This window comes from Astyanax mexicanus, chromosome 16, assembly GCF_023375975.1.
Source record: "Astyanax mexicanus isolate ESR-SI-001 chromosome 16, AstMex3_surface, whole genome shotgun sequence".
NCBI lineage: Eukaryota > Metazoa > Chordata > Actinopteri > Characiformes > Acestrorhamphidae > Astyanax > Astyanax mexicanus.
This window is the reverse complement of record NC_064423.1, coordinates 3272999-3300992: the sequence shown is the minus strand read 5'-3', so window position 1 is coordinate 3300992 and position 27994 is coordinate 3272999. Positions and strand designations below refer to the sequence as shown.

The window sequence follows — 27994 nt, the reverse complement described above, 5'->3', positions numbered from 1 at the left end:
TTGATGAAAGGTATTAAAATCAATAAAACGACAAGGGTGCTCAAATTGATGCACCTGCCTAATTATTTTAAAGAATAATTGCACACTCTCTGTAAACCCTATAAACTTCATTTCACTTCTCAAATATCACTGTGTTCATCTGATATATGATATATTTAACTGACATTGCTGATCTGAACAAGCAATGATTTATAAAGGAAAATAACTCAAATTATCATGGGTACCTAAACTTTTTTATACCCTTGTAAATTCCTACAAATGAAGGAGGCAATAGGAATAGAAATGTATCATGCTAGAATTCAGTATACAGTAAATATTTCCTCATTTATTCAGAGATAAAGCTATTATATTTTACAGTGTAGTAACACTTCTATGACGTGTGTAAGGGTTTTGTCAAATAACGCCAAAAGTGCTTAACATCCACAGTGTTTAATTTAACCCACATGCAGCAGAAGTAGTGGTGTGAATGTAAGCTGTATTCTGAGGGGGTAGTTATCAGGCTCTTGAGCCCCCCAGGTGAAAACGCTGAAGAGAGTAGATCAAATCTGAGCTGTGTCATCAGCCATTATGGCTGAAATTCAATTTGCGGCACAGAGTGGGAGATACTAGACTGCAGGGGTCTCTCCGGCCTTCGTTCAATAAAATACTGATAAGTTTAGTGTGCTGATAATCGTCTGGTGGTCAAATGGTCAGCATTCAATTCCAGAAGCATTGACCACTGCTGTATTACCGGTGGCTTGAAATGATCTCATATCGCTTAGGCTGACTTTACAAAGGATTATATTGCAACTTATCAAAGGAGTTGCATCAAAACGCCAGCCACTTTATTAGATACACCTGTCCAACTGCTCATTAATGCAAAAAAGTAGAATCAGCCAATCACATGGCAGCAACTTAATGCATTTAGGTATGTAGACATGGCCAAGACGATTTGCTGCAGTTCAAACCATCAGAGCATCAGAATGAGGAGGAAAGAGGTGATTTAAGTGACTTTGAACGTGGCATGGTTGTTGGTGCCAAATGGAAACCATCTCTAGGGTTTACAGAGAATAATCCGAAAAAGAGAAAATATCTAGACTGGTTCCAGACCAGACTGGTTCTAGCTGATAGAACGACAACAGTAACTCAACAAATAACCACTCGTTACAACCGACGTCTGCAGAAGAAGAGCATCTCTGAACAGCACAACAGCACAACATGTCCAACCCAGAGACTGTATATAAAGATGGGCGGCGTGTTGCTGTTCCCATTCATTCAATGAAAATGAAGCCATGTATCAACAGCTGGTTCGGGCTGGTGGTGCAGTAATGGTGGGGGGATATTTTCCTGGCACACTTTGGGCCCATTAGTACCAATTGAGCATCGTGTCATTGAGCAACACCACAGTCTACCTGAGTATTGTTGCTGACCATGTCCTCCATCCCTTTATGACCACAGTGTACCTGTATCTGTATCTGATGCTACTTCCAGCAGGATAATGCTCCATGTCATAAAGCGCAAGAGAATCATCTCCGACTGGTTTCTTGAACATGACAATGAGTTAATTCTCTGTACTGAAATGGCCTCCATAGTGTTAGAAATTCGGCCTTCAGGAATCAGGAGTCAGAATCAGGAATCAGGAGACAGCTTGAGAGATGACTTGAGTTTATTCTCGTGCAGACAGAAAATCTGCACGGGCACAGCTTAGTTGGTCGTTGCTCCCTCTGTGTCCGCCTGACTAGTCCATGTGACTTGTCTATCTGTTACTGTCTGTTTGAGACTCTCTAGACTGAGCTGTCTCAACTAGACTGAACTCGACTGAGCTCGACTGAACTGAGCTACTAAGACATTTTAGCAGGACTTTACATACAGGAGAAACTGCTTTGAACACAGCAGGGGGAGAAAGGGTAAGGGTTTATGGAGGAGTATGTGGGGGGTGTCATCATTGGGGGTGTCTCTATCAACTTATGTTAAACAAAGGAGAGATGTGAGAGATAAGGGTGAGGGGCAAAAGGTTAGGAGTGTATAGGGGAATGGGGGGTTAAGCAGTGAGACAGTTTAGAACCTAAGAAAACTTAATAAAAGTACAATTTGTTGTTGACAGAATCTCTCAATAGTCACCAGATCTCAATCCAATAGAGCAGTTTTGGGATGTGGTAAACAAGGAGATTCTCATCATGGATGTGCAGATGATAAATCTGCAGCAACTGCGTGATTTTTGAGGAATGTTTCCTGTATCTTGTTGAATATGTGCCATCATCACATCAAATCACATTAAGTGACATATATATATATATATTTTTTTTAGCTAAGTATGGGGGAATTTCACAAATGTTGAAAAGTGCATGTGCATACAGTACACTCATATGCTATCATTTACATGTCAACAGTTTATATGTCCAACAAAAACACTCCTTGTTTGTTTGTTTTCATACTTGCAGAGCTTATAAGCAGTAAATGGATTTCTGGGGTATTGAGCTGCATTTGTATGTAGTATTTGTGGGTGTGTTTTAGATTGTTAGTTTAGTTAGTTGTAGGTTTTGTATTCTCTGTAATATTTTACTACAAATTAATAGTATAAAAAGTCTGTTTTTATTTATATTTTTCCACAAAAGTTATAAATACACATCAAATTGCAAGCATAACAGTATTATACACTAGTATTAAATCTCACAATAACAGTAATCTCAATGAAATCCACGATACACAATTGTAAAAAAGGAGAAAAAAAATAAGGGAAAAAATTGCGGTTAATGTTAATTAGTAATGTTAATATACAGCAAAATACAATAGTATTGGTCAGCAGTGTTTTTTCAATTCTTTTATATTTTAAATATTTTCATTCAATAAACATATTGAGTTATGATACTTTTTTTATGTAATTCTTTAATAACATTTCATAACCTAATAACTGAAGGCAGAACATTTGTAAAATTCTGTATGGTTATTGTAAGGAATAAGTTATAATAATGTATTTATTTATACCAAAACTTTTTTAAGTCAATTACTATTCTGAATATACATTAGAAAATACTATATTCTTATTATATGCTGTAATCTCTTTTGATTGAGTGAATTTATTAGATTATTTCAATTTTACACTTGTTCATTTTTAACTTTTTGCTCTTGCTGGTCAATCAGCTTGGTTTTGGACTGGTTGTCTAACCTGGTCCAGTCATGATCATACTGGTGCCCCATTTTACCATAAAACCTAAATAAAAAAAAAACATACACCATGCTGATTAAGAGGTGAGCTACTCAACCTGTATTTTTGTATTTTTTTTGTTTCCAGCTGTGGTTCCTCAGATATAGTGAAAGAACATGCTGAATGCCTGTCAGCCAATCAGATTGTCTGCCATCTAAAAATGCTAATAGACCCCAGTGCTTTGTGTTTGTCTGGACGCAGGCCAGAGCGCTGAGCGTCTTTAAGTACTGATCATAGCGCTGATATGCTGATGCTGCAGGCATGTTTAATGAGTGGGAAGTTAGTTTGCAAACCTCTTGAGTGTTTGTAGTCCAAACCTGGCACATATGGCCTCGCCATATGGGCGTCGTACCGTCTTTACGCATGTCAGCTCCTGAGCTACTCGCTGCGTGAGACGCCGGCGTAGCGTTCCCCGTTAAAGGCTGGGCTGGCAGCTTTCTTTCACTCAGCCTGGCGGGGGTTTACTTATCGCTAGTGTCGTTGCTTTGCCATCACTCCAAGGGAGCACTTTTCCTCCGCCACGCTTTTCAGTTTAGAAGATGACTCACGCCGGAGTCTACACTTACTGAAATAGTGCAGATCGGTCGGAGTGCCGCAGCACAAGTGTCTATTGTGATACACGATCTTCCTAATGTGATAGATACACACTATTTCTGTAGGAACACAAAAACAACAGCAACAAAAACTGAGATAATCAGTCCACAGAGATCCTAGACTATAAACCCACAGTTAGATTTAACTCTACTCTACCCAAATACGTTAAGGTGAAAATCAACATTGTAGATTAATACGAAAATAAATAAGAAGTGTTAAACTGTCAGGCTGTGCAGCAGGAGCAAATGCGAGAATTTATTCAAAATGGAAAAAACTAATAAACATAAACAGGAGCAAAAATCAAACTTGGACTTTAAACTTTAAAAGCAGGCTTAAGTGCGGTCACTAATGTTTTTAAATACATTATGATGAAACTGGCACTCATCAGGACCACCCCAGGAATGAAAGACACAGAGTTACCAGCCTCAGAAACTTCAGATTAGATGTTTCCAATGAAGTTTCCTTTTTTCCTTTTTTTATTCAATCAATCAACCTTTACACACTATTTCTGTAGAAACACAAAATCGACAGCAAAAAAACTGAGATAATCAGTCCACAGAGATCCTAGACTGTAAACCCACAATTAGATTTAACTCTACTCTACCCAAATACGTTAAGGTGAGAATCAACATTGTAGATTAATACTAAAGTATTAGATAAATCCTAACTAAAAAAAAAAGTGTTATACTGTCAGGCTGTGCCATTTTTTTGAAAAAGGAAAAATTAATAAACATAAACAGGAGCGAAAATCAAACATGGGCTTTAAACTTTAAAAGCTTCCTTAAGTGCAGTCACTAAGATATTTAAATACATTATGATGAAACTGGCACTCATCAGGACCACCCCAGGAAAGAAAGACACAGAGTTACTAGCCTCAGAAACTTCAAATTAGATGTTTCCAATGAGGTAAAATAAAGTTTCCTTTTTTTTCCAATTTATCACTGGAATTGCATGTTTTATTCAAACACTAGATCATCCTTTACACACTATTTCTGCAGGAACACAAAAACAACACAAAAAAACTGAGATAATCAGTCCATAGAGATCCTAGACTGTAAACACCCAATTAGATTTAACTCTACTCTACCCAAATACGTTAAGGTGAAAATCAACATTGTAGATTAATACTAAAATAATCCTAACTATTAAAAAAAGTGTTAAACTTGAGCAAAAATCACTTTAGCACAGGAGCGAAAATCAAAAATGGACTTTAAACGTTAAAAGCATCCTTAAGTGCAGTCACTAAAGATATATAGATACATTATGATGAAACTGGCACTCATCAGGACCACCCCAGGAAAAGAAAGACACAGAGTTACCAGCCTCAGAAAATTCAATGTGGTTGAGGATACCAAAATGCAGAGGAGGAAAAAGTACTGAAAAATTGTAATTAAGTAAAAGTACCTTTACTTTGCTAAAATTCTACTCAAGTAAAAGTAAAAGTACCCATCTAAAAATCTACTCAAGTAAAAGTAAGAAGTACTCAATTTAAAATGTACTTTGAGTAAAAGTTACATAGTTACTTTTAATTATTTGATGTAAAAAAGTACAAACAACTCATAAATTAAATTGTTTTTAATGAACTATTTTTCCACATAATAATTTGGAACTTTCAGGCAGTATTTGTTCAGACCACCCCATAAAACATTTTTTTAAGAACAAGTGGCACAGGCGGGGCACATTTTGTATTGCATGAGGACGTAATTGCCTCGTTATTCCACGCTCGAGCATCCGTGCGGCGGTGCATCCGTGCCAATTTTATTTTTTTTTTTAATTAAGACAATTGTTTTTTTTTTCCAGCATTTCAATGTTTACTCAGTAATGGGGAGTTTTCCAATGTATCGAAGTAAATTACTTGTGTCAAAATGAACTTCAGTAAAAGTAAAATGACCTATTTTCTAAACTACTTTAAAAATGACAAATTACTCATAAAATCTACTCAATTACAGTAACTTGAGTAAATGTAATTCATTACTTTCCACCTCTGCCAAAATGGAATTATATAGATACATAATTGTTGAAATAATGGTTATAAATCCACTTTTATCTTGGTTACATTTACAGCAGTGAATTTCACCATTTATTCAAATGTTTTCGCATAAAACATAGCAACGCCCTAGCACGTAGCACATTTGCTAACACCTATAATCACAGCAACACTGCTGAGCTGCAGTCACACTCACAGTTTCTGCAGGAATTGTTGTTATACTCTCTAGTGTTTTTTTTTTTTTTGTACTTCACACTTTCCTACTGTATATTTATAAGGAAGTAAGGCTTTTTATATAGCAAAATAAATAAGTAAGTAAATAAATAAATAAATAAATAATACTACAGCTCTGGAAAAAAATAAAAGACCACTTAAAAATTATGAGTTTTTTTATTTTACCAAATTGAAAACCTCTGGAATATAATCAAGAGAAAAATGGATGATCACAAGCCATCAAACCACCAAACTGAACTGCTTAAATTTTTGCACCAGGAGTAAAGCAGCATAAAGTTATCCAAAAGCAGTGTGTAAGACTGGTGGAGGAGAACATGATGCCAAGATACATGGAAACTGTGATTAAAAACCAGGGTAATTCCAAATACACCAATTATTGATTTCTAAACTCTTAAAACTTTAAGCTTTATCTTTGAATCTATTGTCATTTCCATATTCAACACTATGAACGAAAGAAAAAAAAAATTGTCAATATCTTGCAGCCCTATAAAAGCAGCAAGCTAATCGATAGCATGTGTTACGATAGGTTACACCGTTTCATGTCATGCGTTATTACATGCTGTGTTATACAGCTCTATTACTAACTATTACTTTAATGTAGGGCTGTCCACGTTAAACTACTTGTTTTTTCACAGGTTTTTATTCATTTTGTCCCTTTCTACCACTGAATAAATAAACTAGCCTAAATGTATTTTTGTCAAAGAATGAGAAATTCCAAAACTACAATTTACCAATACCAACGAAGCACAACAGTTTTATACTAATCATGAATTTATTTCGGCAGTGCTATTAAAGTACTGTAGCAAGCAAACAAATGAAAGTTTTTTTTTTTTTTTTAAATAAGCTCAGCTAACACTACTATCCTAGACCTGTACAGCTTGTAAGTTACTTGAATGTATTTATACACTTTAATCCAGGGCTTGGCAGTAGGGGCCGTGGGCCAGATGTGGCCCGCATGCATTAAACACCTGGCCCGTGAGGTTGTTTGAACTATAATGAATGATAATGAGAAAATTAAAAAATTAAAAGCTTTTCTGGTGAGCTTTTGTTTATATTCCTCCCCTGTCTCTCTGTCCGTTCTCATTTTTCTGGCTGTTCTTAGGCTCCTTATCTCCTTATAAGGGCATTTTTTCCCGGCTGTGTCCCAATTCACTAGCCGCAACCCTGATGAAACACGTTCTATCCCGCGTGAGAAACAGTGTGTTGATTTATTTTTCCCTTTCTTCTTGGGTTTAGCTGCTTTGAGATCAACTGTTCTGCAATTGGGTTCAACAACCCTCTGGGCTGAAGAGCTACTAGTCTGTAGCAGCACTCCATCCCATCACACTTTATTTTACAAAACAGAACTTAGTTTTTTTGTGGTCTGCTATGTAATATCTGGCCTACTCAAATCATTTGATGTAATCTGTTGCATCAAATGATCTAAGCTTTCAAAACAATGTTGTGAACCTGTAACTTTACTTTTTAAGTTAAAGTAACTATTGCACAACCAAAAGCCATGCAGTAAGGTAGCCCAGCGGTAATGACTACACACTGATGGGGAGTCTCTGTCAGAAAATGGGGGACACACCCAGTATTAGAGCTTAGATCTGGACCAAAAAACTCGACCCGAGCCCGTGCACATTCTGCCCGAGCCCGACCCAACCCGACCCATAAACTGTCATTGTGAGCCCGACCCGACCCAAAAACTGTCATTATGAGCCCGACCCGACCCAACAACTGTCATTATGAGCCCGACCCGACCAAAATACTTTCATTATGAGCCCGACCCGACCAAAAAACTGTCATTATGAGCCCGACCCGACACATAAACTGTCATTATGAGCCCGACCCGACCCAAAAACTTTCATTATGAGCCCGACCCGACTCATAAACTGTCATTATGAGCCCGACCCGACCCAAAAACTTTCATTATGAGCCCGACCCGACTCATAAACTGTCATTATGAGCCCGACCCGACCCAAAAACTGTCATTATGAGCCCGACCCGACCCAAAAACTGTCATTATGAGCCCGACCCAACCCAAAAACTTTCATTATGAGCCCGACCCGACCCAAAAACTGTCATTATGAGCCCGACCCGACTCATAAACTGTCATTATGAGCCCGACCCGACCCAAAAACTGTCATTATGAGCCCGACCCGACTCATAAACTGTCATTATGAGCCCGACCCGACCCAAAAACTTTCATTATGAGCCCGACCCGACCCAAAAACTGTCATTATGAGCCCGACCCGACTCATAAACTGTCATTATGAGCCCGACCCGACTCATAAACTGTCATTATGAGCCCGACCCGACCCAAAAACTTTCATTATGAGCCCGACCCGACCCAAAAACTGTCATTATGAGCCCGACCCGACTCATAAACTGTCATTATGAGCCCGACCCGACCCAAAAACTGTCATTATGAGCCCGACCCGACCCAACAAATGTCATTATGAGCCCGACCCGACCCAAAAACTTTCATTATGAGCCCGACCCGACCCAAAAACTGTCATTATGAGCCCGACCCGACTCATAAACTGTCATTATGAGCCCGACCCGACTCATAAACTGTCATTATGAGCCCGACCCGACCCAAAAACTTTCATTATGAGCCCGACCCGACCCAAAAACTGTCATTATGAGCCCGACCCGACCCAACAACTGTCATTATGAGCCCGACCCGACCCAAAAACTGTCATTATGAGCCCGACCCGACTCATAAACTGTCATTATGAGCCCGACCCGACCCAAAAACTTTCATTATGAGCCCGACCCGACCCAAAAACTTTCATTATGAGCCCGACCCGACCCAAAAACTGTCATTATGAGCCCGACCCGACTCATAAACTGTCATTATGAGCCCGACCCGACTCATAAACTGTCATTATGAGCCCGACCCGACCCAAAAACTTTCATTATGAGCCCGACCCGACCCAAAAAACTGTCATTATGAGCCCGACCCGACTCATAAACTGTCATTATGAGCCCGACCCGACCCAAAAACTGTCATTATGAGCCCGACCCGACCCAAAAACTGTCATTATGAGCCCGACCCGACCCAACAACTGTCATTATGAGCCCGACCCGACCCAAAAACTGTCATTATGAGCCCGACCCGACCCAAAAACGTTCATTATGAGCCCGACCCGACCCAAAAACTGTCATTATGAGCCCGACCCGACCCAAAAACTGTCATTATGAGCCCGACCCGACCCAAAAACTGTCATTATGAGCCCGACCCGACCCATAAACTGTCATTATGAGCCCGACCCGACCCAAAAACTGTCATTATGAGCCCGACCCAACCCAAAAACTTTCATTATGAGCCCGACCCGACCCAAAAACTGTCATTATGAGCCCGACCCGACTCATAAACTGTCATTATGAGCCCGACCCGACCCAAAAACTGTCATTATGAGCCCGACCCGACTCATAAACTGTCATTATGAGCCCGACCCGACCCAAAAACTTTCATTATGAGCCCGACCCGACCCAAAAACTGTCATTATGAGCCCGACCCGACTCATAAACTGTCATTATGAGCCCGACCCGACTCATAAACTGTCATTATGAGCCCGACCCGACCCAAAAACTTTCATTATGAGCCCGACCCGACCCAAAAACTGTCATTATGAGCCCGACCCGACTCATAAACTGTCATTATGAGCCCGACCCGACCCAAAAACTGTCATTATGAGCCCGACCCGACCCAACAAATGTCATTATGAGCCCGACCCGACCCAAAAACTTTCATTATGAGCCCGACCCGACCCAAAAACTGTCATTATGAGCCCGACCCGACTCATAAACTGTCATTATGAGCCCGACCCGACTCATAAACTGTCATTATGAGCCCGACCCGACCCAAAAACTGTCATTATGAGCCCGACCCGACCCAAAAACTGTCATTATGAGCCCGACCCGACCCAACAACTGTCATTATGAGCCCGACCCGACCCAAAAACTGTCATTATGAGCCCGACCCGACCCAAAAACTTTCATTATGAGCCCGACCCGACCCAAAAACTGTCATTATGAGCCCGACCCGACCCAAAAACTGTCATTATGAGCCCGACCCGACCCAAAAACTGTCATTATGAGCCCGACCCGACCCATAAACTGTCATTATGAGCCCGACCCGACCCAAAAACTTTCATTATGAGCCCGACCCGACCCAAAAACTGTCATTATGAGCCCGACCCGACACATAAACTGTCATTATGAGCCCGACCCGACACATAAACTGTCATTATGAGCCCGACTCAAAAACTGGCTGTTTTCAGGCTGTTTTGAACGAGCATTATTTAACACTGGAACACTGAGGGAGCACACACCTATTATTTAATAAAAATGTTTTTTTTTTTTTTTTTTTTAAGAACAGGTGCACACTGCGCTGCAAGTCAAATGTGGAGCTCACGTGCGGCCAGAGCTGCGTGATTATAACATTCTAACTGGTGCAACTTTTTTAAACAGTTTAACTTGTAACTTACAAGGTTATAATAGTTTTGCAATCTTCAATATAGTTTAATTTTATTTTGTTTTCATTAGTTTTTATTAGTTTTTACACATCACACCAGAGAGCTCAATCTGAGAAACACATAAACAAACTTAAAAACTTAATAAACTGCACAGGTTTCACTAATTTTCACCAAAATGATTAACTATGACTGTGAGAGAGAGAGAGAGAGAGAGAGAGAGAGAGAGATTTATCAGTAATCCTACCACGTGGGGTGTTTAGGTGTATGAGCTACTCACAGGTATTTATAGCTGGGTGGTGTTTATTCCACTGTATCTCCTGTTTCACTACAGAACCTGTGACTTTATCTCCCTCTCGCTTATATTCTAATCTTATTCTGCAGCTTTCTCAGTGTTTTCTGTTGTTATTTTGTCGAATGTGTTGTGCCGAATCTGAGTTTCCGCAGAATCCGGCTCTGCATGCGCGTGCGGCACAACACCGCAGGGTATTCTAACAGTAATTTCAATTTATTTTAGTTAGTTTTATAAACACACAGTACAGTTCCAGTGAGTTATGTTTTTTTTCCTTTTAATTACCATTTTTATTAGTTTCAGTTAACAAAAATGTTTTTTCACTTTCAGTTTTAGTTATTTTGTTCGTTTTCGTTAAGGATAATACTTGGTTACTTAGCTACCTTGTGATTATCACACTAGAGCCTTATATAAAATAAAAATATAATTAAAAAACAGATGACTACATCTCAGACTATTTTTTGGAGCCCAACCCGGCCGAAGAATGTGGTGGGAAATCTCGGCCCGACCCGACCCAACCCGGGAATCTAAGCTCTACCCAGTATGTGTCATGTCTGGTGCTGAAAGCATGTCTAAGTCTCCCACATCCAGCTCTATCTGCGATTCCCACAGTATCAACTACAATACCCAGAGCGCACCACTACATGACACAACACACACTCCCGATCACATGACGCATCACATGACACCACCAGGAAGTCCCGAGTACTGATTTTGCTCAGTATATAAGGACCATGCTCACGCTCACACCTCGCCGAGTATCTGTTTGGTAATACCAACAATACAAAGCGTTTCTCTTGCCCTTGTCTTTATCCGTGTATGATCTTGTTTTGTTTTCTACCGACGTTGATTTTTGCCTGTTCCCTTGTGTTGGATATCCGTGTATGACCTGGACTGTTTCTACTACTTTGGATTTTTGCCTACCCTGTGATACTGCCTACCTGTGTATCAGCTCTGGACTGTCTTCCGGTTATGGTATGGTTTCTCTACACTGTGTTTTACTGGTACTGACCCTGTTTCCGTTGACTACCCCTGTCTGCTCTATAATGTTTAATAAAGTTATTTTATTGTATCTGCACCAGTCTCATTCCTGTCTGGCCCTGACAGTATGCAAATAGATTGTGCCATAATCCAGTAAAAAACAATGGAGCTTCATTAAACAGAAAAGTTATTTACTGATGATTGTGCTGTAAAAAAATGCAGCAGAATTTTTCTGCCTTTTTACCCAGTGTATTCCGCCAAACTATTTTGTTTGCTAAATATTTGGAATTTGGTGCATCCTTACCTCACATGCCTTCCTGAGAGAGTGAACTCGGAGTAAACTAACTAACTGTTGCATGCTGGGCATGTCTTTTCACCGAAGATGAGAAGGAGAGATAGTGTGTATGTACTTCACAAAGAACATGAATCATTGCTGCTTAGAGATTGACTTGAAGTATGTTTGTGTGTGTGTGTGTGGGGGGGGGGGGGGGGGGGGAGTGTGTGTAGAGTCAGAACAAAACGGTCCTGCCTTTGTAAAATGCTGTTTATAAAAGCAGAGTTTTATGAGGTTTTTATGAGGTTTTGTTCTGACAGTGGCCATATAAATATGATTCAATGCACTGATACTGAATAATAAAGGCATATATTACTCATTAATTATTAACAATAGTAATCACAGCCCAACCAGCAATGCAGCTCGTTAGTAGTGGGCTATAATTGCCAAGCAGCTTAATGACCAAATATTATTTCACGAGCCACACAATCATTTTTAATAGCGTATCACATTAAAATAGAATGCAGTTCATAAATATATACAGTACTATATTATTGAATAGATAGTTTCTGGTTTAAAATGTAACTGGCTGAGCCTCATTGGCAGTTTTGTGTTTAAAGACACACTATACAAGCATTGGTTGGTTTTCTTATTTTCTTAAGAGGCTCCACCTATTGTAGATTACTAATAAAAACACATGAAATCTATTAAGAAACACACATGGAATTACTGTATTTTTCACATTATAAAACACATTGGATTATAAGGTGCATTATGCAACACTGGTAAGGAACAGAGGACGGGCCATGTTTTCCTTCTAATTCAACAGCTCTCGCTGCTGGGCGGTGAAGGGGGTAACTAAGTTAGGTAAAGCTAAGCTAAGTAAATAAAACTGTAATAAAAAAAAGGTCAAACGAGCGTTTATTTGTTTATTTGAGTGCTTATTTGAGTGTTTATTTGGGTGAATAATGTGCTTTTGTTCATTTACAGTAAGCTTAGATTCCCAAATGCATTAGTCGCTAACCGCTAGCACTAGTGGTTAGCGGCTAATGCTGTCTGACAGCGCTACACTGAGGGACCCTGAGTGTTCCGCTAATCCAGGGTGATATTAGCTAGCTTATTTTAACCCGGCAAACGAGCAGAACACATACTTACCTCTGAATGGCCAAAGAGCTAGTGTTTAGCGTGGTTGGCAGCTAATGCTAATTCTGCTCCAGCAGTGCTAGCCTGCAGGGTTAGCTGCAGGCTACAGGCTGATAATACTCACCTCCGACTGACGAAAGAGCTAGTACTAACTAGTGCAGTTATTGGCTATTGCTAATACTGTTTCAGCAGGTTTTATTTCTAGTGCTACAATCAGTGCTGTGAGATTATGGCCTAAAAAGAAATTTTTGATATTTTCACAAATAAATCTGATTTTTTGATTATAACTGATTTATTCCTCTTAACTAAAAATCAATAGATGACAAAGAAATGGCTCAAAACTAAGTTAACCTGTAAAAAAATACCATCAAAAAGGACCAACCACATCCAACAGGATTAACTGTGGACACAAGAGGAAGCTGTCTGAAAGGGATGTTCGGGTGCTAACCCGGATTGTATCCAAAAAAACATAAAACCACGGCTGATCAAATCACGGCAGAATTCAATGTGCACCTCAACTCTCCTGTTTCCACCAGAACTGTCCGTCACCACAATAAATTATTGTGCTCTAAAACCAGGTGTTTCAGTTTCATTGTCCAACCCCTGTATATCACCTGTCTACACGATGCTAAGCCGCCTCTAGCCTGTCAACAAGCCTGGCTTTACCTCCACCGAGAGCGAGTCCATCTTGTTTCTGGTGCTGTGGATCTCCAAGGCCGGCGCTGTGGTGAGAGGAGGGTTTCAGGAGCCCTTGTTCAGTTTTATAAGTGCTGCAGTGTTTGTTTCTGCTTGTGCGAGATGCAGAACTAATTGGGCACCGCAAGATAAGAGCTGCCGGCCATGTCCCTGTTTCTACTCTCTGAATCTGGAGGAACGAGAGTGTTCTGGGCTGACTGGTGGAGGACAGGAGGGAGGGAGGGAGGGAAGGAGTGTGCTGCTCTGATGTGGATCTGTCTCACACTGTGCGCTCTGCTTCATTCTAACATTTATTTTGTTAAAATTTAATTTAATTTAATTTCTCATCACTTTCTTTAGCTAACACCTTTCATGTTAGTGTGGGAGGTTTCATGGCTAAATTGGAGCAGCCTGGTGGCCAATCTTCATTAATTGCACATTGCACCAGTAAGAGCAGTAATATTGTGAAGGTTCAATTAGCAGGGCAAGAGCACAGTTCTGCTCTAAATATTGCAATGCACACAACATTATGTGTGACATACCAGAGTTCAAAAGAGGACAAATTGTTGGTGCACGTCTTGCTGGAGCATCTGTGACCAAGACAGCAAGTCTTTGTGATGTATCAAGAGCCACGGTATCCAGGGTAATGTCAGCATACCACCAAGAAGTACCAACCACATCCAACAGGATTAACTGTGGACGCTGTAAGAGGAAGCTGTCTGAAAGGGATGTTCGGGTGCTAACCCGGATTGTATTCAAAAAACATAAAACCACGGCTGATCAAATCACGCAGAATTCAATGTGCACCTCAACTCTCCCGTTTTCACCAGAACTGTCCGTCACCACTATAAATTATTGTGCTCTAAAACCAGGTGTTTCAGTTTCATTGTCCAACCCCTGTACTTCCAAGAGTTTATTTCTTATGCATTGTGGTTAGAATATCCAGTTTATAGTTTTTTTTTTATTATTATTATTGTTTATGGTAGTATTAAATGTAAAAAGGCACTAAACCCTAAACCATATTTTTTCTATTAACAGCTGAAATGTGTTTTTTTAAGTAATAAAACATAAATAAAACAGTCCTGCTTAAAATATTACAAACTTTACCTAACCTTTTCCTAAAAAACACTTTTATTTTGGTAAATTCCACTGCAGCTCCTCATCAAACCACCAGGAGTGACATTAAGTTATCCAAAAGCAGTGTGTAAGACTGGTGGAGGAAAACATGATGCCAAGATGCATTAAAGCTGTGATTAAAAACCACCAGGGTTATTCCACCAAATATTGATTTCTGAACTTTATGCCTTTATTTATTTATTATGTTTATTTTAAAACTTGAATATAAACATGTTTTCTTTGCATTATTTGAGGTCTGAAAGCTCTGCATCTTTTTTGTTATTTCAGCCATTTCTCATGTTCTGCACAGAAATTCTCTAAATGGCAATATTTTTATTTGGAATTTGGGAGAAATGTTATTTGTAGATTATAGAAAACAAGAAAGAAACAACAACAATGTTTATTTTATTCAAACAGAAACCTATAAATATCAAAATCAGAGAAACTGATTCAGAAACTGAAGTGCCCTCTTATTTTCTTTTCCAGATATGTAGTATATCACAGTATAGATATTTAAAAGTCAGATTTAATTAGGTCAAGAGGAGAAGCTGTTTTATAAAACACAGAAGAAACACATACTGTAAAGGCAACAGGATGAACTACATTATTGTTCAATAAATCATTTATTATTAATCACTACAGTCCCCAGTTCTCAGGCTCAGGCTGTAGTTGCCAAGCAACACAATCACCAAATGATTATATTGTGAGTAATTGAATCATCTGTAAGATCTTGTCATGTTAAATTAGACTTTCATAGATATGTGTGGTTATACAGTAACGTGAAAAGAACTGAGACACTATATGAGAACCTTGTTTAATATAAAAATATAGGCAGCTGTTTCCTTTTTTGATGGTTGAAGGGTTTACTACATGCACACCCACAATAAAAAATGTCCAAATAGTTTAAAAATGGGAAAGAATGTAAGCCTGGGTTAGCTGAATTAACTTGAATTATTTGAGAAAATAGGTTGTCTCCAAAAAAAAAAAAAAAAAACATCAACGGCTCAGTCACACTGAAATAAATGATGCGTAAAATTTACTTTAAAAAACTTTTGCAACTTTCTGCATTTGCTTTTTTTTTTTAAGTAAATTTAATTTCAGATAAATTTAGGTAAATAAGTGAACTAAACTTCAGTCAATCCTTTCTTTTAGTAAACTTTACTTAATTTCTGCATACAATATTACCTAATTACTATTACTTCATTTATACAATATTACTCAAATAATTTATGATACATAACATATATTATAATTCCTAAAATGTAAATATTTTTAGTTAAAACACACATATTACACTGTCTCAACACATGGATGGCATGTAATACATTCTTTTTAATATATATCTTATACAATTTTTGAATGTGTGTTTTAACTAAAATTATATATAATAATATTGTATAAATTAAGTAATTGTAATTAGGTAATAGTGTTTGCAGAAATTAAGTAAAGTTTACTAAAAGAAAGGATTGATTCAGCAAAAATAAATGAAGTACAGTTTACTAAAAGAAAGGATTTACTGAAGTTCAGTTCACTTATTTACTCTATGTAACATTTAAGTCTTAAAACAGAGTTGAAGTTACTTAAATTAACATGAAATTAAATTTACTTAAAAAAAGCAAACACAGAAAGTTGCGAAACTTTTTTTAAGTCAATTTTACACATCATTTTTTTTCAGTGCACTTTAACTCAGACTGTATGGCCTGATTAATTAAACTGATTTGTTGTTAGTCTTCTTTTAAACTAAACTACACATTTAAAATACACCCAAAATTGTATATAATGACACAAGATATAAAATAAAGAAGAATAACATAACTATAGAGTGAACAGTATTTAGAGAACAGCATTACATTACAGAGTTACTGCAGCTCCGAAAATGACGCTGCTTGTTCTTACAGCCTACAACACAGAGACTAATCAGTTAATCATAATAATATATGATACACAAGTTCCCTCACACATAGATTGAGCCAGAAGCCAACAGAAAGGACATTTCCACTGCACTGTAAACCCATAAGATGTTTAAACTCAAATATATTAAGTCTGTTTAACATAAAATTGGATATTTCTAAACATTACTCAACTATTTTGAGTTAGTTGAACATCTGTGGGCACATATACTGTACTATTCAAACTGAGATCTTTGGTTTAAACTAACTTATAATAACTGAGTTTAGTCTGTGTTGCCATTGTCAGCTTCTTTTCCCATTGGTTTCTGGCACAATCTATTTGCATACTGGGTGGGTCCAACAGTTTCTGACAGACACTCACCATCAGTGTGTAGAGATTCCCCTTCCCCCGCCTACCTTAGATAAACTTATACAGTAGATCATATATTATAATGATTAACTGATTGGTCTCAGTGTTGCTGTGCTCTCAATACTGTTCACTCTATAGATCATGTATGAGCATTAATTAAGAATTTTAGAAAAATACTAGTAATGTGAGCTGGTTTAGTATACAGCATCCTGTTAGGAGTCTATGTTAATTCAACTTAATTTTGATATCATTGTTTATTTATATTTTTTTGTGTGTGGTGTCCCTTTAATTTAAAATGTGTGGCTATAAAAAAAACTGCAATATATATGTTGATTTAAAAAGAACTTAATTTTATCATTGTAACAAATTTAAATAAGTAAGATAGAGCTGTTGTGCAATAGTTAATTTAATTTAAAAAAGTAATGTTTCAGGTTCACCACATTTTCTCAACTACATAAAGTATTATAATTTACTGAGTTTTGAAAACATAAATCATTTGAGGAAACAAATGACCTCAACTTATTTGAGTAGATTCAACTTTTTACGGTTTACAGTGTGAAATGAAATTTACAGTGGCAAAAGACTCTGTTATTATTAAGTTAAATTATTAACTCAAAGATCTCAGTTTGACTTTATTTGTTGCCACAAATGCTTAAAGTCACATGACGTTGCAATGACTTTATATATGTTTAATGCCCTTGACAACGTCCTTGAGTAGATTCTAAGTGCCTATTTTAGCAGCCTGTAGCGCAGCTGGATTTAGGGGCGTATCGGTGTGTCTTTGGTTTCATAAGACCACCAAAAATACGCCTTGCGAGGCTCGAAATGCACAAAAGGCATGTATGCACTAATTTTCTTATGTGTGTGTGTGTTGGCCGTAATGTGAAATAAAACAATCAGTGTGTCGGTTATCATTCCCTTTAAGAGGCAGGTGAGCTCTGACTTTGGCACGTTCGTATCTTAACAGCGTTGCTTTTTTGTGCGTCTCAGCAGAGACAGATACTGACCTGCTCGTTCACACTGTGAAGATACACCAGAAGCTCATTTAAGGGAACAGTAAACAGTTTTTTCTATTCTTTATTCTGTTTATTGTTGAGTTAAAAGTCAGGTTTGCATGGTGCAGCACATCCATGTGTGTTTAATGAGCGTGGATGTAGTGCTCCTGCATGTCTAAGATATGATTGTGCAGCTGACTGTTGACTGTTGTCAGGGTTTTAATGAGTCAGTGGCGCACCTGTTTTTCCCATCGCCACGATACACAAGAAACATGGTAGATATTTACCTGAACACACCTCACTTCCAGACTACCACATCCATCGATGTTATTATATATTCCTAAACTCTGACTATAATGCGACTATAATGGCTTGGGCGGTGTGTAAGATGGCAATCAGCATCGCGACACACATTTCGCAGGGAGTACAAAACTATAATAAAGACCATGGGTTCACTTTTCCTTCCTCCTGCGAGTGAAGGAGTCTCAGCCTATCCTCAGCCGAGCCCCGCTGCCTCACTTTTTTTTTTTTCTATTGCTTAATAATCTTTTGTCTGCAATAAGTTTATCAGGGGAGGGTAATCGAGTGGTTGCCGAGTCCCCCTGCTCTCCTGATTGTTAGCGGTGCATAACTCGGCGCCATTACACCGGTGCAGGAGTGCTGCTGGAAAATTGAAGCTCCCCTAAATAAATTTGTTCCTAAAGTGGGATTAGGCTCACCATTCCTCGGTTTTAATGAGGCTGAATCAATGGAGCATTGCACCCACCTGAAATCCCCATTGGTTTTCAGCAGCGCTATTACTTTAGACCTAAAATCCTCCAGCCTATTAGTGCAGCGGCGGTGAGCCACACTGAGCGCCGGGGCGAGGGGGGGAAGGGCAGAGGAGCCGACGGAGACGCCCGCTATCCCCCTCCACGGTCTCTGGCCTTTTCTCTGGCTGATTTAGTGTGGATTATAGCCCCCTCGCTCGCCCCCTGCTCTCAGCTCATTTCACAGAAAGCGCCTGCCTGCCCGCCATGCACACTCCAGGCTCCAACTGTTTTCCTTAAATACATGTTTGGCCACATAAATGGAGGCGCTGGCTGAGCTGCAGCGGCGGCATTAACCAACAGGAGAGACTCTAGATTGGCGTAATTGGCTTGCTCTGGCGTAATGGGCTGCGTTAAGAGTCTCCTATCTCGAACGTACTCAGAACGTTTGACGCAATCAAAGCAAATGATGGTGGGGTTTGGACTTTAGAGAGGGAAAGTGGCGTCTACATGTCCTTCCTGAGGTTTTTGTTGTTCGGAGTGGGCATGAAGCTTACATTTCAATCACAATTCTCGCTGCTTTTGAGCTAAAATAAACTATACAGTTGAAAGTGTTAAATTAACCCTTAGAACTGTAGCCTGTTTTGGTGTGTTTTTTCTCTGTTTTTTTTTTAGATTCCTCTTTCAGGTCTTATAACACAGTAATTATATCAGACAGACACATGACATGATCTCTTTTACTCCACATGACATACGGCTGCTTAAAATATAATCATTTAAAATGTAAAAGGAAGCAGAATTGTTAGATTTTCCTGGATCTGGCCAAGTTTGGGTCAAAATTTTATCAAGCGCCTAATTTTACCAAGAGCTAAAATGCTGATTGGAAAAAAACACTCAAATGATTTTCCTCTTTCTGTGCATAAGTATATGTAACGATGAGGAGGCAGGATGCAAATGCAAGTCCTCTTTATTTTTCATTTAAGTAAAATAAACAAAGAACAAAACGCTATGGAACAAACTAAAAGACTGAAACAAACAAGCAAAAATAACAAACAATGAAACAAACTACATAAAGCAAAGCTGGAAAACTGAAGACAAAAAAACAATGCACGGTCTGAGGCAAAACAAAACACAGATAAATGAGATCCAGACAGTAACAGGACGAGGTCAAACAAAAAGCACGACAGAGAACAAAGGAGCACATGGGGTATTTATACACAGGCACACACAAGGGACACCTGTGGAATTAACAAGGGGGTGGGGTTACAAATGAGACAGGAGGGATTACGGATGACAGGGCAGGGCTAAAGCGGAGACAGGACAATAACCAAAACAATGCCATGTGATCAAAAAGGCACATGGCTAGGGACACAAGACAGGAAAACAGAGGGCAGGAGCAGAAAGGACCCAAAAAAGGAAAAGACACTAGACATACACAGGTAAAGTTGTGACAGTATGCTTTCACTATGTAATATGTAGTCATTGTTTGTAAAAGTGTTTATTTTTAACTGTTTTTTGTATGGATGTGGTTAGCTAAGTAGCTGGATAGCTAAGTGGCTAGTGAGAACATTGGTTTGGAGAGTTAGTTAGCTAACATAGCTTGCTAACTATACATTTGCTTGCTGTGATGGGTCACAGTATAAACCAATATGGTGTCGGTATATGTTGGTACATGTTTATACTTCTCTACATCTAATCACAATCCAATTAATTCACTCTATCTGGATGGAGGAGAGATTTATCTGGATAGGGTTTTTTTTTTGAAGGATGAGAAGCCGGAATGAAAACGAGCTGAAATGAAATAGGAGTAACCAGGCTGTTTTTATTAAAATGTAAGCAGTAGAACAGGGGTGTCCAAACTACGACCCGCGGGCCATTTGCGGCCCATTTCCTTTTTTGGAGCGGCCCGCGAGGTATTTTAGAAATAGAATGAAAGTTGGCCCGCTGTTAGCCCGCAGGTTTTTATTATGTGAGATTCAAAGTTTGAACACTAGGTGTCAGAACGGACCAAAGAGTCGGAGAGGGTGCGCATTTCTAGCGCAGAAAAACTGGGCAAAAGAGTCTAAAAGCGGAGAGGGTGCGCATTTTTAGCGCAGAAAAACAGGCAGAAGAGTCTAAAAACGGAGAGAGTGCGCATTTCTAGCGCAGAAAAATGGGGTAAAAGAGTCTAAAAGCGGAGAGGGTGCGCATTTGTAGCACAGAAAAACAGGCAAAAGAGTCTAAAAGCAGCGAGAGTGCGCATTTCTAGCACAGAAAAACAGGCCAAAGAATCTAAAAGCGGAGAGAGTGCGCATTTCTAGCGCAGAAAAACGGGACAAAGAGTCTAAAAGCGGAGAGGGTGCGCATTTCTAGCGCAGAAAAACGGGACAAAGAGTCGGCAAAAAGTTGCCGTAATTAAGGAGTTTAATATTAAGAGACATCATGAAATGAAACATCAATTTGAAAAATCTTAGTTTACACAACACTGTCAAAGATAAAGACAGTAAGTCAAGTAAAATGGTGTGTAAATGAAAGTAATCAGGAAAATGTATTATTTAAAGTGGTATATTTCATTATTTGTTTTATTACAGAGTCTGTGGCCCGTGACTTCAAATGTATTTCTCCTTCTGGCCCCCAACAAAAAAAGTTTGTACACCCCTGCAGTAGAAAGTTCAAATAATTGTGTGAAAATGTAAGAAGTAGAAGTAAAAAGTCGTCTAAAACAAAAATTATTCCAGTATTTTGGTACTTGACACCTCTGCAAATGTAATTTTTAAACAAACTGATTGGTTTGACAGACCCTATGAACCAATTACAGATACAGGAGTCTGACTATCTTCACGGATAGCACAAGCAGCCTGTAGCACACTTACAAGAGACAAATTTAGATCAAAACAATTGACCTGTGACCTGCCAGTGTTAGAAGAACTTCTCATGGAGCCAAAAATATAAAAAAAATAACCCACTATGGATTTTATTAATTATATGTTTTTTTTTTCTTTCTCCACTCAGACAGGAGCTACAGGGCGGACCGTCGCAATCTGACATCACTGCTGGTTCAGCCAATCTCTACCTCCCTAGCTAAAGTGCTGCTGTACGCCCCTGCCATGGACATCGGTCGACCCTGCGTTCCTCTGGCCATGACGCCACCCTCAGGTAAGCCTCGGGCTAACTCCATTGTCATCAGCACCAGCTTTAACCTTTATATATTGAATTGACTCCAGCACGGACTCAGGGCTCTAATAATAACCCAGCTCTAAATCTGTGCAGGCTATCACTGAATATACAGTCCCTACAGACTACTTTTGTTTTTGCTTTTTTATCATACTTAATTTTTTTAAACATAAAAAGCAGCTATAATTATAATTTCATTATAATTTCATTTATTAACCCTTGTGTGGTGTTCATATTTTTGTTCCACGTTTGCTTTGTTACTTGTATTTAATTCAGCAAAATTAAGCAATTTTACATTAAAATGCTTTACACATGCTCGCTTCACCTAAACTGCAAGCAATATAAACAGCTTACATGGGTAATATTTGCCCTTTACCTTTCTTATGTTACATTTCTTTTAAAAAGTGCTACTCTTTTTTTATTCGTTTTTTAATAAAATGTAAAAGAAAATGAATTAAACTCAAGATATGAGTAGAACATTTGTTTAGTTTCAAATTTACAAATGAAGCAATGTTTATTAGCCCTTGGCCAAACATACTGTATGTAATATAAATGTGTAGGGGGGGGGGGGGGGGGGTGTACAGTGTGTGTTTATGGAAAATGTGTTTTGATATATGTTTTTCACCAAAAATGAGCCAATGCCAATGAGTTTGAGTTAGAAAAAATATTGTTTTAGTATCATTTGATGAAAAATGAAAACGGGTCCCACAGACCCGAACACCACACAAGGGTTAAGGACAAGGTTGTTCCACTCTTGGTGGCAAAAATTGCAATCAAGCTTAACTGATAACTGGTAACGAGTTTTTCACATCCCTGTGGAGGAATTTAGTTCCACTCTTCTTTACAGAATTATTTAAATTCATACACATTGAAAGATTTTCCAGCATAAACGTCTTGTTTAAACCCATCCACAGCATCTCAGTCATCCAGACTTTAACTAGGCCCTCCAAAACCTTCATTTAGTTTTTTCTTTTTTTTTTAAGCCATTCAGAGGTGAACTTGTTTGTGTTTTGGGTCATTGTCCTGCTGCAGAACCCAAATACACCTGATCTTAAGGTCCTTAAACAGCTAAAACAACTAAATGCATGGTTCCATCTATTACAGCATGTTGTCCAGCAGCCCCAGACCATCATCACACAGACTACCACCACCATGTTTTACATTCAGTATGATGCTCTTTTTCTTAAATTATGTGTTGGTTTTATGCCACAAATGGGAAACACACCTTCGAAAAAAGTTCCACTTTTGTCTTATCAGTCCACAGCATTTTTTTCAAAGTTCTGGAGATCGGGCGAGGCGGGTGGTTGTGTTGTTTTTGGTCAGCAGTTTTTTTATCTTGATTCCCCCATGGAGACCATTTTCACCCAGTCTCTCTTTCTTATTATTGAATCATTAACACTGATCTTAACTGAGGCGAGTGAGATCCTGCAGTTCTTTAAATGTTGTTCTGGGTTCTTTTGTGACCTCCTGGATGAGTTCTTCATGCCCTTTTGGAGTAATTTTAGTCGGCCGGTCACTCCTGGGAAGGTTCACTAGTGTTCCATGTTTTCTCCATTTGTGAATAATAGCTCTCATGACCTGGATTCGAACCAGCGATCACAATTTAAATTAACAGTAAGATACTTATCAGCCAACATGCATAAATATATATATATATATATATATATATATATAGATTGCTTTTCAGTGGTTTTAGTTTTAACTGTTCAATAAATGTAAGAAACATTGCATTATTAATATTATTTCATGTCTCATGTCTCAATCTTTTCTTATTTTTAGTTTATCTGTATACGTCAAAGTATACAATGCATATAATACTGTAAAATGTATTAAATTTTAGTTTCATTTCTGTATTTTGTTACTGTATGAGCAGTAAGAGTCCTGACTGAAGAAATCTGAGAGTAAAACCACTTCAAGGCCCTTTAACTTTTCCTATTCCCTGCTAACACAGTGAAATATGTGTTGAAATGCTGTATAGGTCCTTCACACATATATAAAATTTGATTATCCAGCGCAGAACATTCACAGAAATCCATTCAGAGTGCATTTATCCTTCACACACACTGCAGTGTGTTTGCAGTTAATAGAAGCACACACCTAAGTCTTTTCACTTATATGTTTTTTATTACGCTGCGATGGTCCAGGCACAGGCATGCTCTTTATGTATGCAGGATCTGCATGCGACCCCTGCAGACCTCTATTGATGACTTCTGTTTGTAATTTGCACATTAGCATCTAAATGATGCACTGGAAAGAGATAGATTACAGAGTGGGCAGTGGTTCCGGTGCCCAGGGACCTCAAAGGGCTTCAAACTGCGAGGCCTTACATTAACTAAATGAGTAGCCATTGAATATGTATAACCTAATAAATAATAAATCAAACAAACAGATAAATGTTATTTATTGTCAGGCATGTGTGCCCATAAACTGACCAATGACTCTGTTAGAGTCCTCCCATACAAATACAGTAAGGAATAAAAAAATAATAACTTAAAATGTTTCCCACCTACAAAGACTAGACTCTAGACTCTTCCAAATTAAACTTATTTTAAAATATTTTTTCAACTCTAAATCTAAATAAAAAAATGCATGATTTAAATTCAAAACATGTACTGATCAAACTCAGGCAGCTTTACTTTTATAATTAATTTAGTAAAAGTTTGAAAGTAAAAAGTTTCTAATCCAAAAATGGTTACAAAACTCATGTGACATTTAAAAAACATATTTAAAAAAAAACAAGTCCAATTATTCCTTTGATTTTCTCTCAAAAATGTCTTAATTAAAAAAAATGCCTGCATGTTCAAATAATTGATATTTATTACAAAAAAAAAATGCTTCTGTTACTCAAACTCACTCCTGTTACTTTTTATGTTTCAAGTAACAGGAATGAAAGTAACAGGAATGAGCTTTTTAGCATAAAATTAGCAAAAACATGTAAAATAGCTAAGTAGCGGCTACACTAATGCTACGAGGACACTGAGCACATTCTAGTGATTTTCCCAAAATCTGCAATTTAAAAATAATCAAGATCTAAGAATTAATGTAGGTAACAGGACAGATGGGGAACTTATGCTCTTTAGAAGAACAAGCTGATGTCACTTCCTGTTGTAGATGTGACTTCCTGTTGTAGAGTGATCCAGATGTTTCAGATGATCAGGGTAAATGTGTTACAGTAACAGGACTGAGTATTAACCAAGGAACACAACTAAAATGTGTATTTTAACGTAAATATAATTATTTTGGTCCCACTTTATAATAAGTGTCCAATCCATGTAACTACAGTGTAACTACTGATGAAGTACACATTGTTACAGATTAACTACAGAGGTACAGGTTATGTAATTACACATGTGTATTAATGTTCATTTTGGGTTAATTCAGGGGGAGTGTACTCACACAAGTAATAGAGTAAGTGTACTTACACATGTGTAACGATGTGTGTGTACTTACAAATGTGTAATAGTGTGTGTAATCAGTGGAGTATAAACTTATCTAACAGCTACTGTCTACTACACACACTATTGCACATGTGTAAGTACACACTCATTGTTAAACATGTGTAATTACACTTGCTCTATTACTTGTGTAAGTACACTCAACCTGGTACACATGTGTACTTACACAAGTCAAAATTAACATTAATACACATGTGCAATTAGATAACCTGTTCCTCTGTAGTTAATCTGTAACAATGTGTACTTCATCAGTAGTTACACTGTAGTTACATGGATTGTTACCATGTAACTAAATAGTACTTAGGGACACTTATTATAAAGTGGGACCTTTTTTTTAAAACAAAGATGGGATTTGGGGTCACATAACAGTGGAAAAATATATATCTATAAAGAATTTTAATAATTCGATTTCATGGTAAAGTTTATACATTTTTTAGTTTTAGCATTTTAGTTAACAAATGCTAGGTTTTCCATGTTATTTTTTTATTATATGTTCATTTTGCAATTAGGCAAATGTACACAACACTATGCTTAATAATGAAATGTATTTTAAAGCAAATTTTTAACTTTAAACATTTTCATCATCTCCTCAGATTTTTTTCCTTTTTCAAATTTGAGCTAAGGGTGGAGTATGTGTTAATTGCTTGGAGTGTTTAGTTGCCAGTTATTCCACAGGTCTTGAAGTATTTTTGAAAATATCCCCTGTCCACTGACTTTGTAGGAAAAGAATGCAGCGAGCTTATCCCATCCATGTTTATGCCTCTATTATTGATTTATTCCCTATATTTAATACTTACAAGAAATGTAAGTATTAGACGTAAAAATAATTTAGTTGAAATAATTAAACTTATTTTTTTATTTATGTCTATTTTGTGTTTGCAATGTGGAAACGTATGTTGTGAATTTTGTAAAAATTAAACCAATTGGTCATTCATTATTAAGTGAAATTTCTTGTTTTCTCTTGTGTATTTTTTAGGTGCTTTAATCAAGCAAATATGTTTTATCTGATTACTCGATTAATCAAATCGATTTTTCAGTAGAGTAAAATAATTGATATCTAAAATAATTGATATCTGCAGCCCTAATATATATATATATATATATATATATATATATATATATAATTATAATAAAACATATTATAACATGCTGAAACATCCTCTAAAACTCATATTCTCTCATTTATTTAAAGTAAATTAGTATTCTTATTACACAGTAATATGCTGCAATCTTCCCCCACAGTGAATTACTGTCATTTTTCAACTCCTTTATTTACAAGAAACTTTTTCCAGTGCAATATTTTATCATGTTTTCTACAGTGCAATGGGCTTTAAACTTTTTTTTTAACAAAGTTGAACACAGTGGAAAACAGCTGGAATGATGGACATGTGGCCTTGAGATTCTCCACACTGTTCACAGTTTTGGTTCTAGCATCATTTCACTGTTCTTTTTTTTTTTTGGTCCATGCTCAACTCGACTGTGGAGTGTGTCCACACTGTTAAACATAATGTAGCCTATTTATAATAATTTCAAATAGACTTATCCTGCGTTCACACTGGAAAAGCGACAAAACGACAGGCGACCATTCATTTCCTATGGCAGGGCACGATTTGTCGCCGCGACACGCGAGAGGCAACAAGCGACAAAGCAGCAGAGCAACAAGCGACTAGGAGCTGAATTTTTCTCAACTTTATGCAAATGAATTATGACCAGTGATGGTATAGTTACTTTGAAAAAGTAATCCGATTACTGATTACTGATTACTCCTTTAAAAAGTAACTTAGTTACTTTATGGATTACTTGATTTTAAAAGTAACTAAGTTACTTTACAAGTTACTTTATTAGTTACTTTCAGCAGCTGCAGACACCACCTCCCGCCGCCTTAACATAAACATTATAACCAGTTTTGCCAATACTCCGTTTATTGGAAAATGCATTTTTAACAGCAACAATTTATCTCTATTAAGTTGAACTATTTCCTGAAAAAATAAGTTTTTTTTATAAAAATTAAAAATTGTACTTAACATAAATATTTTTTTATAAAAAATAAAATATGGTCTTTCTTGATTTTACTAAACATAAATACCTGACATATTTAACACTGTAAAACTGAACATTGAACTTGTTGTTCTCTGCAGGGCAGCAAGGAGTGGTTTTATAAAACAGAACCGTGTATATGGTCTAGACCAGGGATCACCTATTTGCAGACTGCGGTCCGGGTCCGGACCCAGACGTTGTCCAATACGGACCCATACCGGACCCAACTACTGAGAAGGATTTAATTCTGACAGTGTTCATTTAAAGCACCGGAACTTTTCTTGTCTTTACGGTATACGCGCAGTGAACTTCCAATCACGTGTGGTGTAAAATCTTTAAATGCTCTCCTCTGCCAATCAAATTTGTGGCAGACCGCTGCCCTGGCTAGTGAATTGGGACGCGG

The 27994-nt window shown here is 37.7% G+C and overlaps 1 protein-coding gene across 1 annotated transcript in view; it reads left to right on the top strand.

Annotated features, from left to right (window-relative positions):
• Positions 1-27994, top strand: part of LOC103021590 (inactive N-acetylated-alpha-linked acidic dipeptidase-like protein 2) — a 678577-nt gene that overhangs the window by 355265 nt on the left and 295318 nt on the right. Inside the window, exon 6 of the mRNA XM_049465756.1 lies at positions 21938-22081. Within this exon, the coding sequence (XP_049321713.1) occupies positions 21938-22081 (144 nt within the window). The remainder of the gene's footprint in view (positions 1-21937; positions 22082-27994) is intronic.